The 19,104-nt window shown below is 38.7% G+C and overlaps 1 protein-coding gene across 1 annotated transcript in view; it reads right to left on the bottom strand.

The window, feature by feature from the left end:
* LOC108530148 (ADAMTS-like protein 3) overlaps nt 1–19,104 on the bottom strand; it is a gene marked incomplete at its 3' end in the record, with an annotated part of 123,446 nt that overhangs the window by 3,474 nt on the left and 100,868 nt on the right. Inside the window, exon 4 of the mRNA XM_017872854.1 lies at nt 16,964–17,026. Coding sequence (XP_017728343.1) covers nt 16,964–17,026 — 63 coding nt within the window. The remainder of the gene's footprint in view (nt 1–16,963; nt 17,027–19,104) is intronic.

The raw sequence follows: 19,104 nt of genomic DNA, 5'->3' as shown, positions 1-19,104 counted from the left end.
TCTCAGAAAAAAAAATAAAAATAAAAAAAATAAATAAATAAATAAATAAATAAAAATCATAGATAACTTCTTCATAGAACATACCAAAATAAATTCCAGACCTATTAGAAATTTATGTTAAAATACTGAAACTATAAACTATTAGAAATATTATAGATTAATAGATTAATCTTGGTATATACCTATACCAATAGTTGTATAGGAAAGACTATCCTATATATAGCAATAAAAGTAGAAATTATAAAGGAAAAGACTGATAGGCTTAATTATATTAAAATAAAAACACATATATCATTTTCTATCTCTTCTCTACAGATAAAGCTATAGGCATAGGCATATATATGCAAAACATACTAGTAAAAGAACGTGTACATAGGCTGGAGGTATATAGGCTGGAAACATAGCATATTAGCTCTAAGAATGGAGGAAGTAGGACTAGGAACGAATGTTGTTGGGAAAAGACAGGAAATGAACTTCAACTGAATGTTTAATTTTCCCTAGTCGCCCCCAGAATATGATAAATTGTTAAATGCCAGTTTTATTACTATTTGAACTTTCATGGTTTTTGAAATTTCCATTTTAAAAATATTGGGGTGGGAAAAAAGACAATCATTAGATAATCATATTAAATCTATACCATTTTTCATACATGTAAACTTTGTACATGCATAGGGAGAAGAGTGAGAGGTTAATTAAAATGTTATAGTTGCTACCTCTACATGTGAGGGATTTGGGTGACTTTAACATATTTTTTAATTGCTGTTTCTCTGCATTTTGTAGTCTTTTCTTAATAAAACACATCATACCTTAATTAAAAACAAGGAAGCAAACAAACAAAAACCACATATTCTTGGTGTACAGAAAAGTTCAAGTCAGACAGAATTTAATAGGTAAGTTCTAAGCTGGAGAACACAAAGTTTATGAAAGAAACTGTGACATACTAATAAACTGCAGCATGTGACTGAACTAGATATTGCACAGGTTTCCTTAAGCCCTTAGGCAAGTTACCTCATCTAACCAAAAGAAAAAAAAATTAAATTAAAAGAGGGATCTGTGGAAAGGACCTTCAAAAGTGAAACGAAGAAATAATGACTGGAAGCAAAGAGGGGGTTTTCCAATAATTTTCACTCAAGTCTCACTGGTCAGTGGGCTTTATGGCTTCCTGCCAAGCTACCTATTTATAGCACAGTAAGCAGTCCTACTAGAGGCAATATTTCAGTAACAGTCAAGTGAAAGGAAAGGATAAATATCTAGTGACTGATCAAATCTGTCATCAGGAATAGGGGCTAATTAAACCCATACTATTTACTGTTCTAATTAGACCACTGTTCAGTTCAATTTTCTATAGTAAACGTCACCAAACATAACCGTGTCTTGTCTATAACATAATAAAAAAATAAAGTTTTAATTCACAAAAAATACAATAAGCAGTTTAATACATTCATCTGGACTTTTAGGTTCGGTAAGTCCAAATCATTTAGGTAAATGTTTAAAATATACACAGCTGAAATTGATTTTTCATTTTGTCACTCGATATACCGAAAGGTTGAATGTGAAAAGTTGAAAAACATCATCATATATATTTTAAATGAAAGTTGAGAGTTTTGCAATACCGTTTTAATTTGTTTTATTCCCACTATCCCATCCGTTCAGTTCACAGTTAGAATCAGGTTTCCTTCCATAACTTCTCTACCTTAACTTACAAAAAAAAAAGAATCTTGATTCTAAAATAACTAAAATAGGCATGTTATAAGTGGAAGCATTTGGCTTCTCTGACTGGATAGGTAAGATATTTTCCCTTGAAGAAAGTAGAGCACGAATGGCACCTCAAGAGGGGTCCTTGAGTTTTTCTCCTCTCCTCAGCCAGGAAGATGGTTGGATTTTGTTTTGAAACCCCAATGCCATCTCCAGCAGCCAGCCCTTCTGCCTTTTGCTTGTTATTATTTCTCTGGAGAGTAATAGCAATAACATCCCAGATTTCCACCCAGTTATGCTCTCTTCCCTTTGATCCTAGCAGTATAATGATAACACACAAATTCAGAAATAACTCCACTGAAGCAGAATGAAGCACCACTTGGGCCACTGCTGAAGATGTATGTTTGTGTCGTCTTCCTTGCAGTGAAACAGAACCTGCTTCCCTGGAGCTTCCATCCCTCTAGAGCAGTGGACAGAGTCTTGATCCTCTTTTACAGAAGAGCCCTTCTCAAGCTTTCTTAAAGTCTCCTAGTTCCTTCTATGTTCCCAGATCCTTTGCAACTGTGTTTTCTCTTGGCATACATCGAAATTTGCACATTTTAAGTCTTAAAATGTAGTGCCCAGAATACAACACTGAATCTAAGAACATAGACTATACATTGGACCTATGATCCAGGTTTTTTAGATAAAACCTAAGTTTCCTTCTTCTCTCCCTCCCTCCAATCCTTCCTTTTTCAGCCAGCCCATTTGTTGGAATCTGCTCTGGAGACAGCGTCACATAATGGTTAAAAGCTGTTTGACTCTCAGTTTCTTAAACTTTCCAAAATTCATCTGTGAAATGGAGATGATAATCTTTACCCAAACAAGATTGAAATAAAATAACACATATAAAGTATAGGCAGCATCTCCACAAATGCAGTTGGTGAATATCTCAGTAAGGGTAAGCAATTGATTTTCTTCTTCAAACACAATGTCTTTTTCAAAACAATGATGGGAGAGCCAGCTTCTCTCCATTTGTACTTATGCAAGAGTTAACATTCATCACTACTGAATTTCCTCTTGTTTGTTTTGGCCCAGAATACCAGCCTGTTGAGATCTGTTTGAACCCTGATCCTGTCACCCTATCTACGAGCCACTGTGCTCAGCTCTGCAGCTTCCATGTCTTCACCCAAGTCCCTGATAAACGTGCGGGACATAGCTCTCTAATCTTACAGCATTCCATTAATGCATATTTCTGCTTTTTAAACTAGTAAGCCGACCATAATGCCAAGTAAGCAGCCAACTAATCAGACTTGGAATCTGTGAACACAGTTTAATGTTACAATAAAAATATGAAATAATACCAATTACCGTCATCAAATGTCAGGAGGCAGAAAGGTTTGTGGGGAGGGAAGAAATCTGCCATGAGAAGGAACTGGATCCAGCAGGGTGGAACCTGTATTCTTGGGCTGCATGGTGGTGGTAAGCCTCCTGAGAGAAGAGGTATATAGCAGCCCCAAATTGGTTAGCCCCAGTTCTGAAGGTTAATGACAATAAAATACAGCTGACTGATATCAGCTCGATCTTTGGCCTGATTGTAACCCAGGTGAATGTCTGTGTTTGTCAGTTGAGTATAGCTGCTGCTCCCAATTCCCCCTGTTCAAACATCTCTTTAGGTTGTCTCAAGTAATCACTTAAACCATGTTGTTATTATTTTATATGGTAAGTTGTTATGTGGACCCAATCCAAGTTTGTGTCCATCAATATCATATCACTCTATGACCCTGTCTGGGGCCAGAATCTGAGGCAGAGCATGGAAGAAGAAGACCTGAACAACTTTGTCCTACATAATGCAGGCACTGTTAATCATTATTAATGCACAGCATGAGTACTGTCTGCCAGTACTTTTTCTACCTTCTCTCTAACCTTCTCAACAAGTCCTTTAAGATAGCTATCACCATCCCCATTTTGCAGGTGAACAACTGTGGCTTTGAGAACCATGTGTGTCCAAGGCTCACCTATAATTTCTTTTATTTATTTTTTGAGACAAAGTCTCACACTGTCACCCAGGCTGGAGTGCAGTGGCACGATCTTGGCTCACTGCAACCTCCACCTCCCAGGTTCAAGCGATTCTCCCACCTCAGCCTCTCAAGTGCTAGGATTATAGGCACGTGCCACCACACCTGGCCGATTTTTGTATTTTAGTAGAGACAGGGTTTCACCATGTCGGCCAAGCTGGTATTGAACTTCTGACCTCAGGTGATCCACCGACCTAGGCCTCCCAAAGTACTGCGATTACAGGCATGAACCACTACACCCAGCCATCATCTATAATTTCTAATGTCATACAATGAACATGTATGATTTTACAATAAAACATCTAATAAAAGTTATTTTCTTCTTAAAGAAGGGGCCCAGGCAGAAGCTTTTTCTGTCTTACCCCAGACAAAGCCTGCTTTTTCCTAATGGACATCTGTGTGTTTTCCCCACTGATGCTCCACTTCCTTTCATGACCAGGAATCCAGTCAAATACAGCAGCCCAGCTATCATCACTCAGTTAGCATTTCTCCTCTTGGATCAAATACATCTGCTGCTGTGATCTGCTTGACCACAACATTCTTTCGATATCTCTATGAAGTCTTTTACTTTTTTCCCCCTCTATATTGCAAGCAGAGCTACACTTCTGCTTTTCAAAAGTATTTCATTTTATCTAGGTTCTTTCATGAGGAATTCACATTCCTGACTGATGCTCATGAACTCACAAGCATTCGTTCATTTTCTCACACAAACTATAACAAGAGCTTGCTAAGTTCAAGGCTCTGTGCTCAGTGCCCTGGGAATACAAGTGTGGATCTGGTCCTCAAGTAGCTCACAAGTCAACGAGCATCAGGTGAGAGGGACAAGGGCTGTGGTGAGGCAATGGCAATCCTTGGTTGTCAAGAGCAACAGACACAAAGGGCCCAGAGGGAGGAGACCCTGAAACAGGAGCAATTTGTACCTTGGTTAGGAGAGCTGGGATAGACTTTCCACTGAGCATACCAACCCTGCTGGAAGCACGGGCAGCACCTCATGTATCCCTATCACCTTCTTCCGTATGATAGGTTACATGTGAGTCCTTATTTTGTGCTCACCTCTGTTTTCTAATTGTGATGGAATTACAAACACTTTTTACTTTCTTCTTTTATGATCATCTATAATTTCTAATGTTATATGACAAACATGTATAGTTTGTACAATAAAACACCCAATAAAAGTTCTTTTTTTAAAAAAAGGGAAAAGGAAAACACTAAAGGGAAAGCTATGAAAACACTTCCAAAGAAGCAATATGCACTTTGTGTTGTTTAGTTCAAACTATCAGGCTTAAAGATCTCTTAGGAAATCATATTTTCCTAAGTAAAGCTCTAGCTGGGGAATACGTTGGATGAAAAATTCCAAAAAAGATATTGTTTACTCATTATATAATAGGGCTGGTAAAAGTCAAAAATATTGTAGGAATAAGTATGTTCACCATCTCATAAAGACTCGAGTACTGCTTGCCTTTCTTGGATCCCCAGGCATAAATCAAATCATAAAATATTTTCCTGACAAGTTCTTAAATCTGTGATTTATAATGAATAGTACAGTTCTACTAGTCTTGCTAAAATGTTAGTAATTAAACACAGATTTCACATATAAGGTCACTTATTGGAAATGCTATATTAACAGCTCCATATTAAAAACAACCCAAAATAAAATGAGTTCCACTGGGATATTACTTCCCAGACATCAAATAAATGTTCATTCCACTGTTACCACAAAGGTTATTTAAGGAGATCTCACATGACCCAGATTTAGTTAACAGTAAATACATTCTTTCAGGTTAATACTACCTTAAGGTCTTTAACAAAAGAAATTTTAAAATATGAATTGGGTAAACGGCATAAAAATGTCACTCAAGCTGTCACACAGACTCAACAATTCAGTCTGACCAGGATATATTAAACACCCATATATCTAAAGTTGTGTGCTAGGTACTATTCAGAAATGCTCCGTACCTTGTGTGTTTCACGTCTCCCTTCTCCAATCCATTCTACCCTCTACTGCTCCAAAATTCATTATCCTGACAGTTGATGGCCTCTAGGATTTGGTTGACACATTCCTAGTCAATGTGCTCCTAATTATTTTACCACCGTTAAAGCCCTTCACTAATTCCTCAGGACATACATTCTACCTCTTTGGGCTGTTTGTGCCCTATCCTACCCTTTGTCCAGCTTCATCTCTGGTGGCTCCTGCTTATACCACATATGCTGAGCACACAACATTTTTCATTATTTCACAGACACTAACACACTTGCCAATCCTGCTTGGGAAGCATTTTTAAAACATGCTATTTACCAAGGTGGTGGACAGGGTACAGGGAAACCATGAAGCCTGGTGCAGCACCCTGGGGCTGGTGCCAGCCAGATTCTGTGGATCTGATGATTCTCATGATCTGTGTTGGCCCTGCAAGCTAGATGGGGCAAGAGCAGGCAGGGGCTGTGTATACAGGGCTGCCTGAGCAGAGCTAAGGCCTTCAGTTGAGAATCAGAGCCCACAGCAACCCACAAAGAGAGAGCTGGGGAAATAAACACAATTCTGTCCTCCCTCTCTCCAATCCCCCTGCAGTGCTCATTATTGGCCAAACCCAACCAAGAGCCAGAGGGCAAGGGAGACCATTGATGCTGTCCATACAAGCCAGCTTCCCAGTGGGTGGAGCACGGGGCAGGGAAGGGTGGAAAGTGGATCTGGAGGGCAAAGAGAAGTTTTCCAGCACAGTAATTTATTGACTCACTGGAATATTTTTAAGCAGAGGAGTGACTTAGGCAGATTGTATTTTGGAAAAATTACTCTGGCAGGAGTATGGGGAAGGATTGAGGGAGTAAAGCCTCACATCAGACAGCACAGCTAGAAGGCCACTGACATGCAAGAGACAAGAGACTAGACTAGATTTACCAGTGTCTGGAGGAGGAGAGCATAGATGCAAAGTTCAAAGGTGCTAGAATCAACAGGTACTGGCAGCTGACCAGACACAGGAAGAAAGGAGATGCTAGAATGACTCCCAGGTTTCTGTATTAAGTGATTTGTGGCAAATGTCAATTTCATTCAGGCTTCCCAAGCATCCTCAAGCCCACCCTTGAGGTAGGATTCTCAGCACCTGTATGTACAGAATATGAGCAGTTTACCTGATAATGGTTAAGATAAAGGGGGCAAGCTGTTAGTCTCTGGGAAGAATCTGGCCTGCAGGTCCAATTTTTTAAACAATGATTGTATACTCTGCCAAACGAGGCCCTAAAAATAACTATTTGTTAAGGTTTAAATACATGAAGATTTCACATAAAAATGTAGATGTCTGAGGCCTAGAGTGAGACCCTGTCTCAAAAAAAAAAAAAAAAATCTAGATTTCTGACCTCAGGAAAATAAAAGAAGAATATAAAATAAAATTCACAACACAGCATGGCAATAATTAAAACTAAGTGTGGCCATCCAAGTTTTAAAAGGGCATGTGGCCTCTAATATGCCCAGTCCCCATCCAGCCACTGTGAGGACTGATATTATCTTCCTGGCCTCTGTAGATTAAACTGGGAGGTTGTTGGTGACAAATGACTGTCAGCTTGAAAGTAAATCAAGTCCGGGTGCGGTGGCTCATGCCTGTAATCCCAACACTTCAGGAGGCTGAGGTGGGTGGATCACTTGAGGTCAAGAATTCGAGACCAGCCTGGCCAATATGGTGAAACCCCATCTCTACTAAAAAAATACAAAAATTAGTCAGGCGTGGTGGTATGTACCTGTAGTCCCAGTTACTCAGGAGGCTGAGGCACGAGAATCACTTGAACCTGGGAGACAGAGGCTTCAGTGAGCTGAGACAGCATCACTACACTCCAGCCTGGGTGACAGAGTGAGACTCCATCTCAAAAAAAAGGTAAATCAAAAGACATGTATATTTATAACTAAGATTCTTCACAGTATTGCTATAGAACATCATTATTTTCCAGAAGTAAGAAACATACATACAACATGTAGCTCAAAAATAAAACAAAGGGCATTTGGTTGTTGCTATGGTCTGAACGTGTCCCTGGAAATTTGTATGTTGTAAGTTGATCACCAATGTGATAGTATTAAGAGGTGGGGCCTTTAGGAGGTGATTAAGTAATGAGGGTGGAGCCCTTAGGGACCTTATAAGGAGCTTGAGAGATTTAGTTTCCTCTCTTCTGCCCTTCCACCACGTGAGGACACAGCATTCATGCTTTCTAGAGGACATGGCAACAAGGCACCATCTTGGAAGCAGAGAGAACAGTCCTCACCAGACACCAAACCTGCCAGTGCCTTGAACTCAGACTTTCCAGCCTCCAGAACATGAGAGAATACATTTTTGTTCTTTACAAATTACCCAGTCTCAGGTATTTCATTATAGCAGCACAAATTGACTAGTTGTCTTTACTGCACACTAAGATCAGAGTGTGTCCTCAGAAGAAGAATATAAGTCATTCCATAATGCCCAGTGTCTAAACTCTACTCCCTTTCTACATGTGGACTTTGCAGTATTTCAGACATAAGATATTAGTGTATTTAAGAATCATATTCTGGCTAGATGTGGTGGCTCATGCCTGTGGTCCCAGCTACTCAGGAGGCTGAGGCAGGAGAATCAATTGAACCCAGAAGGTGGAGGTTGTAGTGAGCCGAGATCACGCCACTGCACTCCAGCCTGGTGACAGAGCGAGACTCCGTCTCAAAAAAAAAAAAAAAAAAATCATATTCTGGAAGGTACCTATGCTAGCACTAACACACAGGAAACCATGAGCCCTGCAGGAGACCATTTAAGGAATCACATGGGCCACATCTCCAGTGACAACTCCCATACAAACCAATATCATGCGTGACAATACCTAGGTTATTTTTCCCTATTAATGCAATCAGTGTTCATATCTACCAGACAAGTAGCTTGTTTTTTTCTTTTCTAAGAATCATAACCAGGTCCTCTCAGATTGCAGCAGGAGACATGCAACATTCAAATACAATGAGAGCTTTGTTTCATATTGACTTTGTTTTTGTTAAAAATAAATTCTTAAACATAAAGATACTTTACATGATGGAAGATTTAATAGGATATTATCTATGCTCTTGGGTTAGTTATCATGAAGCATATGTAACACAACATCAGGTAAGATTGAAAAGAGATAACTGTAGGTTGCCAAATTTAAAAGTCTGATGGAGAGGAATGGTGGGCTAGATAATATAGATCAACCATGCCATTGAGGACAACTACAAAAGCAAAAATGTCCTCCAGGAAATTCAAGTAAAATAAAGAGATTGTCAGACAAAAAGAGAATTCATCTTCAGCAGACCAGTCTTAAAGAAAATATTAAATGGTGTTTTTAAGATTAAAGGAAGCTTGGAGATGATGAAAGAAATGAAGAGCAAAAATAAGAATGGTAAAACCTGTGGGTAAATTAAAAGAAGAGCAACTGTGTAAAACAGCAATTATAATGGATTGTAGAGTTTTAAATATTTATATGGAATTAACATATCTGACAATGACAGCCTATGCGTCAGAAGAGAGATAAATGGCCTTAAAGTATCCTAAGGTCCTCGTATCCATCAGTGAAGAAGATAAAAGAATCAATTAATATTCGACTTTGATAAGTCAAGGATAGATGTTTTAAGCTCTAGAGTTACCACTAAAAAAAACAGAAAAGAGTGTATGAATTCCAAATTAATGTATACGGGGAAAGATATAATAAGAAAACACATTAAATCCAAAAGAAGGCAAAATGAAGAGAAAAGGAATGTAGACAGATGGATAAATTTTAAAAGCTCATGGTAAAATGGAAGATTTAAATGCAAATATATCAATTATATCAATTACATTAAATCCAAATAGAATAAATCACCAATTAAAAGACAGATTGTCAGGATAAAATTTAAAAATTCAGTTATATTCTGTTTAAAAGAGACATTCCTTACATATAATGACCAGAAAGATTAAAAGTAAAAGATTGAAAAAAATATATACCATAAGACTAATTAGACAAAGTAGACTTTAAGACAGAGAGATGCTACATACTGTGGGAAGTTTGATTTCACTAGGATGGAACAAATTCTAAAAGTGGAGGTACCTAACAACATAACCGCAAAACATATAAAGCAAAAACTGACAGACTGTAAGAAGAAATAGAAAAATCCATAATGATAGTGGGAGGTTTTAACACAACTAGCATTAATTTATCGAGCAGGTGAAAAAAATCAATAATGATATAGAATATGGAAACAAATTACAAATTGAAACTATGTAACTGTATAGAAAGCTATAACTAACCATCTCAGAATATATATTTTTTGTATTTATGAAATGTTTATAATTTATCATGATCTGGGCCATATAGAAAAATCTCAAAAATTCAAAGGATTGAAATAATTCGTTTTTTTCTCTGACAACAAAGCAAAAAAGCAAGTTTAAAACTAGAAAATGTCCAAACACATTCCATAGGTTAAGAAATAAATCACAATGAACATTAGAAAATACTCTTAATGAATGAAGATGAATATATTACATACCAAAACTTGAGTAAAGCAGCTAAAGCTATGCTTGGAAGGGGATCTGTGGTTTTAAATGCACATATTTGAAAAGAAGAAAGATGAAAAAAAATCAATGATCTTAAACTATTTCAAGACATAGAAAAATGACAACACATACAACCCAAAGAAAGTAGAAGAAAGAAAATAATAAGGATGAGAAGAGCAATTATGAAATGGAAAACAAAAATATAAGCAAGAGGATCAACAAATAAAAAAAAGACTAATAAAATTAAATTCCTTGGCAAGACTATGAAAGAATAAGAGAGAGAAAAGTCCCTAAAAATGAATTTTAAGAATGAAATGTGGAATATCACTGCAGATTCCACAGGCCCTAAAATGATAAGAGGATGAAAAACATCTTTATGTTAATATATTTCAAAATTTAGATGTAGGCCGAGCTCCCTTGCCCTAAGGCAGGACAAACTCTTCTGAGTAATTTACCCTCCAGAGCTGCCATGGGATAGGCAATGGCTGAGATTCACCTCAAACCCCATCTTTGCTGTGCTCCTTCCTGTCTTTCACTTCCCTCATTTCCGTTTTGGGTTCTACTGGAATAAATCACTTGGATACCAATCTTCATCTCAGATCTTCTTCTTAGAACCCAACCCTAGAAACTTATTAAACTATGTGCATGTCAAAACATCGATTTAAAAAAATATTGTTGGCCAGGTGCAGTGGCTCATGCCTGTAATCCCAGCACTTTGGGAGGGCGAGGTGGGTGGATCGTGAGGTCAAGAGATCAAGACCATCCTGGCTAACCTGGTGAAACCCCCTCTCTACTAAAAATACAAAAAATTAGCTTGGCGTGGTGGGCAGGTGCCTGTAGTCCCAGCTACTCGGGAGGCTGAGGCAGGAGAATGGCATAAACCTGGGAGGCAGAGGTTGCAGTGAGCAGAGGTCATGCCACTGCACTCCAGCCTGGGCAACACAGTGAGACTCCATCTCAAAAACAAAAAAAATACTGCCATTCAAAAATGATAAAATATTAACATGAGTTACTTCTGGGTGTGGGTACACGAGTTTATTATACTAGTCTCTGAACTTTTCTATTTCTCTATTTTTCTAATTAAAACAAAAAAAGGAAAAATGCGGATCAGAAGAATTTCTGAGATGAAATTTCTGAGGTGAAAACAAGTGACCTGCAAGAGGAAAGGTCTGCCTTCTCCACAGCAACATCTAATGCCAGAACACAAGGAAGTAGTGCCTACAAAATCCCACAAGAAAAAAAATCACCCAAGAATATTAAAACTACCTAAGCCCTATTCAAGAATAAAAGCACCTCATCAATATTAAAACCTTTGTGCACGAGAGGACACTATGAGCAGAGTGAAAAGGTAATCCACAGAATGGGAAAAATATTTGAAAATAATATATCTGACAAGAGGCTAATCTCCAGAATATATAATGAACTCTTACAATTCAGCAACAACTAAAAAAGAAATAGCCCAGTTAAAAATTGGGCAAAAGACATGAATAGATATTTATCCAAAGAAGATATATAAAAAGTCAATAAGCAGATGAAAAGGTGTTCAACATCACTAATCATTAGGGAAATGCAAATGAAATACCACTTCATACCCATTAGGGAAACATAAATGAGATACCACTTCATACCCATTAGGATGACTATTATAAAACAAACAGGAAAAAAGTTAACTGTTAGTGAGTGATATGGTTTGGCTGTGTCCCCAACCAAATCTTGAATTGTAGCTCCCATAATTCTCATTCTGTTGTGGGAGGGAACAGGTGGAAGGTAATTTAATCATGAGGGCAGGTCTTTCTTGGGCTGTTCTCATGATAGTGAATAAGTCTCACAACATCTGACAGTTTTATAAAGGGAATTCCCTGCACACATTCTCTCTTTGCCTGCCACCATGTAAGATGTCCCTTTGCTCTTCCTTCCTCTTCCACCATGATTGTAAGGCCTCCCTAGCAATGTGGAACTGTGAGTCAATTAAACCTTTTTTCTTCATAAACTACTCAGTCTTGGGTATGCCTTTATCAGCAGCATTAAAATGGACTAATACAGTAAATTGGTACTGATAGAGGGGGACGTTCTGCTATAAAAATACCTGAAAATGTGGATGTGAGGTTGGAACAGTTTGGAGGGCTCAGAAGAAGACAGGACAGTTTGGAACTTCCTAGAGACTTGTTGAATGGCTTTAACCAAAATGCTGATAATGATATGGACAATGAAATTCAGGCTGATGTGGTCTCACAGAGATGAGGAACTTGTCAGGAACTAGAGCAAAGGTGACTCTTGCTATGCTTTAGCAAAGAGACTGGCAGCATTTTGCACCTGCCCTATAGATTTGTGGAATTTTGAACTTGAGGGAGATGACTTAGGGTATCTGGTGGAAGAAATTTCTAAGCAGCAAGGCATTCAAGAGGTTACTTGGGTGCTGTTAAAAGCATTCAGTTTTAAAATGGAAACAGAGCATAAAAGTTCAGAAAATTTGCAGCCTGAGATGTGACAGAAAAGACAAACCCATTTTCTGAGGAAAAATTCAAGCCAGCTGCAGAAATTTGCATAAATAACAAGGAGCCAAATGTTAACCACCAAGACAATGGAGAAAATGTCTCCAAGGAATGTCACAGACCTTTGCAGCAGCACCTCCCATCACAGGCCCAGAGGCTTAGGAGGAAAAAATGGTTTCATGGGCCAGGGCCCAGGGCCCCCGTGCTGTGTGCAGTACAGGGACTTGGTGCCCTGCATCTCAGCCACTCCAGCTGTGGCTAAAAGGGGCCAAGGTACAACTCGGGCCATGGCTTCAGAGGGTGAAAGCCCCAAGCCTTGGCAACTGCCACATGGTGTTGAGCCTGTGGGTGCAGAGAAGTCAAGAATTGAGCTTTGGGAACCTCCACCTAATTTCAGAGGATGTACGGAAAAGCTGGATGTCCTTGCAAAAGTCTGCTGCAGGGGTGGAGCCCTCATGGAGAACCTCTGCTAGGGCAGTGAAGAAGGGAAATTTGGGGTGCGGGCCCCACACAGAGTCACCACTGGGGTGCTGCCTAGTGGAACTGTGAGAAGAGGGCCACCTTCTTCCAGACCCCAGAATGGTAGATCCACTGACCGCCTGCACCGTGTGCCTGGAAAAGCTGCAAACACTCAATGCCAGCCTGTGAAAGCAGCCAGGAGAGGGGCTATACCCTGCAAATCCACAGGGACAGAACTGCCTGAGGCCATGAAGCCCACATCTTGCATCAGTGTGACCTGGATGTGAGAGATGGAGTCAAAGGAGATCATTTTGGAGCTTTAAGATTTGACTGCCCGACTGGGTTTCAGACTCATATGGGGCCTGTAGCCACTTTGTTTTGGCCAATTTTTCCCATTTGGAATGGTGTATTTACCCAATTCCTGTACCCCCATTGTATTTTGGAGTAACTAACTTGCTTTTGATTTTACAGGCTCATAGGCAGAAGGGACTTGCCTTGTCTCAGATGAGACTTTAGACTGTAGAATTTTGAGTTAATGCTGAAATGAGTTAAGACTTGGGGGACTGTTGGGAAGGCATGGTTGGTTTTGAAATGTGAGAACATGAGATTTGGGAGGGGCCAGGGGTGAAATGATATGGTTTGGCTGTGTCCCCACCCAAATCTCAAATTGCAGCTCCCATAATTCCCACGTGTCATTGGAGGGACACAGGGGGAGGTAATTTAATCATGAGGGCAAGCCTTTCTTTTGCTGTTCTCATTATAGTGAATAAGTCTCACAGTATCTGATAGTTTTATGAAGGGGAGTTCCTCTGCACAAATAATCCCTTTGCCAGCCACCATGTAAGATGTCCCTTTGCTCTTCCTTTGTCTTCTGCCATGAGTATGAGGCCTCCCCAGACATGTGGAACTGTGAACCAATTAAACCTCTTTCCTTTATAAATTACCCAGTCTTGAGTATGTCTTTTTCAGCAGTGTGAAAACAGACTAATACAGTGAGGATGTGAAGAAATTAGAACATGTGTTCATTGCTGGTGGGAATGTAAAATGGTGCAGCCACTGTGGAAAACATTATGGTAGTTCCTCAAACAGTCTGATGTATTACTATATGATCCAGCAACTCCACTGCTGTGTACATACCCAAAAGAAATGAAAGCAGGGGCCAGATGCAGTGGCTCACACCTGTAATCTCAGTACTTTGGGAGGCCAAGGCAGGTGGATCACCTAAGGTCAGGAGTTCGAGAGCAGCCTGGCCAATACGGCAAAACCCTGTCTCCACTAAAAATACAAAAATTAGCCAGATGTGGTGGCGGGCACCGTAGTCCCAGTTACTCAGGAGGCTGAGGCACGAGAATCACTTGAACCTGGAAGGCAGAGGTTGCAGTGAGCTGAGATCATGCCACTGCACTCCAGCCTGGGCAACAGAGTAAGAACGTCTCAAACAAAAAAACTGAAAGCAGGGACTCAAACAAATGTTTGTACCACTTTGTTGATAACAGCAGTATTCATAAAATCCTAAGGGGGAAGACAACCCAAATGTTCACTGACAAATAAGTAGAGAAGCAAAATATGGTATATACATGCAGTGGAATATTATTTAGCTGGAGAAAAGAATGAAATTTGGGCACAGGCTACAACATGGATGAACTTTAAAGACATTATGCTAAGTGAAATAAGTCAAACACAGAAGGATAAAATTGTATGATTCCACTTATGGAGTGCCTAGGGTAGTCAAATTCATAGAGATAGAAAGTAGAATGGTGGTTGCCAGGGACTGGGGGAGGAGAGAATAGGGGGTTATTATTTAATGGGTATAGTAGGTTCAGTTTTGCAAGAGGAAATAAAGTTCTAAAGATGGATGGTAGTGATGGTTGTACAACAATGTGAATGTACTTGATGCCACTAAACTGTACACTTAAAAATGGTTACAATGGTAAATGTTAAATAATATATACTTTACCACAATAATTTTTTAAAAGAGTACAGGCAACACCAAGGTGTTCAAATGTTAAAAAAAAAATTGAAAAACTCAGTAAATAGAACCTTTCTTTAAAAAGGTGATGATGAAATCCAACCAGCTAGGAAATGATTCAAAATTTTTACAACAGGATTATATAAGTCATGTGAAAGGAATGGTGGTGAGCATTTAATCCATTTAAACATTAAACTTTGAATAAATAACAGGAAAATTTAGGTTGCAGAACATATACTATATTAAATTAGCATATATAATAACATAACTAATATAGATCTGGAAGATGAATGGAAGAAAGTTGTAGGGAAATCAAGTACCACTGACTAAAATTTAAATATGAAACTTTAAAATGTAGTAACGCCAATCTCCTCACCTTTTGTGATAGAGGTATCTTTAAGGAAATAATTTATTCTATTGTGATTGAACATTAATCTCAAGTTTAGCAAATCCTTCAGTTTTATTTCATTTCCTTATCATCTATTAAATTCACATAAAATTAAATATTTTTAATTTAAAATGACATGCATCACCTAATGGCATTTCTATAGCACTATGTCTGTTTATTTATCTTATCCAAAACCCTATTTGTGTATGTGTATGAAAATGCTTAGAATGCTATTGACCACATATGGACACTAGTTATTTCTAGAAAGTAGGATGTAGGGTGTTTTGTAGTTTTCTTTGTATCTCTTCCAATCTGCTGGATTTTTAAAACACCTAACATTTTTAAAATGTTAATTATTCTGACAAATAAATCAATCCAACCTGGCTATAAAGAAGTCATCTCACTGTGCCTTCAAAACCCAAGGCCCAAATCCGGGTCTCTCCAGTGAATGCTTGCCAAGAAACCTGTCTTGGTGGCTGGCATTCCTGTGAGCAGTATTTATGGAAACGGCCTCAAGGCATCCCAAGGCAGATCGAACAAGGCCTGCAGTCAGATGCTACAGATTATTAACTTCCAGCCTCACATATTTCAACAAATGTTCTAGAATGGTGCTTTTCTGTCAGACAGTTCTGTCCCCCAGGGAACATTTTGAGATGCCTGGAGACATTTATTGTTGTTGCAACTGAGGACAGGGAAGTGCTACTGGTGTTAACGGGTAGAGGCCAGACATGCAGTGCCCAGCACAGTCACCACCACAGAGAATTATCTGATCTAAAATGTCAACAGTGGTGAGATGGAGAAATCTGTTCTAGAGGATGTGTGTCCACACAACCAAACTTCTTTACTCTCATGATGACTTATGAAGATAAAAATCCTTTCTAAATCATTATGACAACCACATGTTATTAAAATCCTCAACCTTCAGATAAAGTTAAAACAATGCAAACTGCTTCACTTTCATTGTGGATGTAATGTTTTTCATCCCTTCCAAGAAGGTTCCTATAGATCACTTTATATATTTTCTTGCTCTCCATTTACAACCATAAAATAACCATATGAAGCTCTTAATTTCAACATACCCCAAACCATAATCAAAGCATTTATATTTGACAATCCACAGTGGGCTTCTCTTTCCAAGAAAAAAAAAAAAAGTATAGTTTTCAAGTTTAATGATATCAAGTTTTTTAAAAAATTCTTTTTTGACTTTTCTTAGTGATTTACTTCCATCCATGGTTAGCCATTTCACATAGAAAAACACAGAGTTGTGCCAACGACTCATCAAGAATATTACCCAGACCACATTTTAGGGGCACAGGCTTTAAATAAACTCCCACAAGAAATATTATTTGACAGCTACTAAAGTAAGTAATGAAAGAAGCCAGTGCATTGTTTCTATCTCATACCTCTCCTTCTGGGATTGGTTGGCGGTCTGCATGCTCTGGACCACCTGCAGGGGTTGTCTTGCCCTAGGTGAAAAAAGAAAACTGGGACAGAGAATTCTGCACACCAGAGACCAGTGGCACAAAAAATGGAAAAGCCGACAGCAAAATCCCAATCCTTAACTAAAAATGGTAGGTGAGTCTCCCTGGTTAGGTAATAATGGCCTCATGTAGATGACTGCTGCATGGTTCAGAACCCTAACCATTCAGACCATCAAGTCTTCAGAAAGGTAGCCAGGGTTTTGCAGGTTAAGCAGTCAGAAGTCACTTATGACTCAACAGCATTCACCAAGCCCTATTAGTAGCTGCCCTCAAAAAGGTTAATCTCACTGGAAGATAAAGGAAAACTCGTGACTGCAAGGAGGCAATATACACTGAAAGAACAAGGAAGGACAATGACTCCTCAGCCTGTGAAGTCAGGGCATAACTCTCAGGGAAGGAGTCAACTGAGCTAAATCTTGATGGATGAGAGAGTTGAACAAACCTAAAGGCAAGCATATGAGCAAACAGTCTCTATAATTTTGGCAGAGGAAAAGAGAAGAAGTGTTTGTATAAACTTCAGTGGATTGTAAATAGAGTTATCAAAGAAATATAGTAACTTCTACAGAGCTGGGTCATTTAAGTTATATTGTTATCTACTTTCTTCATACGATCTTAAATTTACACTAGCCACATTTCAAGCACTTGTGCACATGTGACTAGTGGTTACTGTATTAGATACTGCAAATATAGGAAATTTCCATAATTACAGAAAGTTATAATAGACATTAGAAAGATATAAGAAATTTGGAAATAAAGTCACAAAGTTGAAAGTAAAGCCAAAGACTTTCTTGGGAAAGAAAGTGTGTGTGTGTGTGTGTGTGTGTGTGTGTGTGTGTGTGTGTGTATGCATAAACACACATGCACATTCACTTTAAGTATGGATGTAAAATAGAACTACACATTAATCATGTATTAAATGTAATCATATATTTCATAAATTTTAGTAATATCCCCGTATGGGATTTTTTAAAAACAGAATTCAAACTTTCAAAATCACCATAGAGAATAAATTCAAGCAATTTTGGTCTATTACAGCAAAGTATCAAAAATAAAGAAAATGCTAAGGCTATACCAAAAAAAAATGAACATGATAAAGGAATAAACTGAAAATAACAGAAGTAAGAAGAAATACAGACCGAACAGAGCATCTTCTCTTTTTAGCACTTCTGTGTTCTATACTACTGATTTGATTTTCTACAAAGCCAATTTTGCTCTTCATTCTCTTTTCTTTTCATTTTGTTGTTTTCATAACACTTAATATTTTCTTCAATTGCATCAGTAGCCAAAGCAAATGGTATTTAAAATGTATTGTTTCTTGGCCGGGTGCAGTGGCTCAAGCCTGTAATTGCAGCACTTTGGGAGGCTGAGACGGGTGGATCACGAGGTCAGGAGATCGAGATCATCCTGGCTAACACGGTGAAACCCCGTCTCTACTAAAAAAAAATACAAAACGAGCCGGGCGAGGTGGCGGGCGCCTGTAGTCCCAGCTACTCGGGAGGCTGAGGCAGGAGAATGGCGTAAACCCGGCGGGCGGAGCTTGCAGTGAGCTGAGATCCGGCCACTGCAATCCAGCCCGGGAGACACAGCGAGACTCCATCTCAAAAAAAAAAAAAAATGTATTATTTCTCATAATAAATTGCCTTCTAAAAATTCTCTCTTTACCTCTTTAGTGTATATGTTGTTGTTATGATGCAGAATCTTTTCACATTTCTCATGCTACTATTGATGATTTTTACTCCTTGTCAAAGAGCAATCTATTCTAGGCTGGTATTTGCCCCCCAAAATATTGTTGGTGGATTCTTGTTGGGTGGAAAACTTTTTACTCCTCACTTGAACACTGTGGGAAATTTCTTCACACCTGGGGTTAGCAGATGAATGAGGAGCAGGTAGAGAATCAAGATGAAAGTAATTCCATAAAGAGGATGTCACCTCTGCAGTATCTCCTCTGCATTTATTAAAGATGCTGCATCAGTGAGCCAAGATCATGCCACTGCACTCCAGCCTGGGCTATAAAGTGAGACTCTGTCTCAGAAACAAAAACAAAACAACAACAACAACAACAA

Source organism: Rhinopithecus bieti, unplaced genomic scaffold, assembly GCF_001698545.2.
Source record: "Rhinopithecus bieti isolate Rb0 unplaced genomic scaffold, ASM169854v2 scaffold_8013, whole genome shotgun sequence".
Classification (NCBI taxonomy): Eukaryota; Metazoa; Chordata; class Mammalia; order Primates; family Cercopithecidae; genus Rhinopithecus; species Rhinopithecus bieti.
This window is presented reverse-complemented; position numbering and strand designations above follow the sequence as displayed.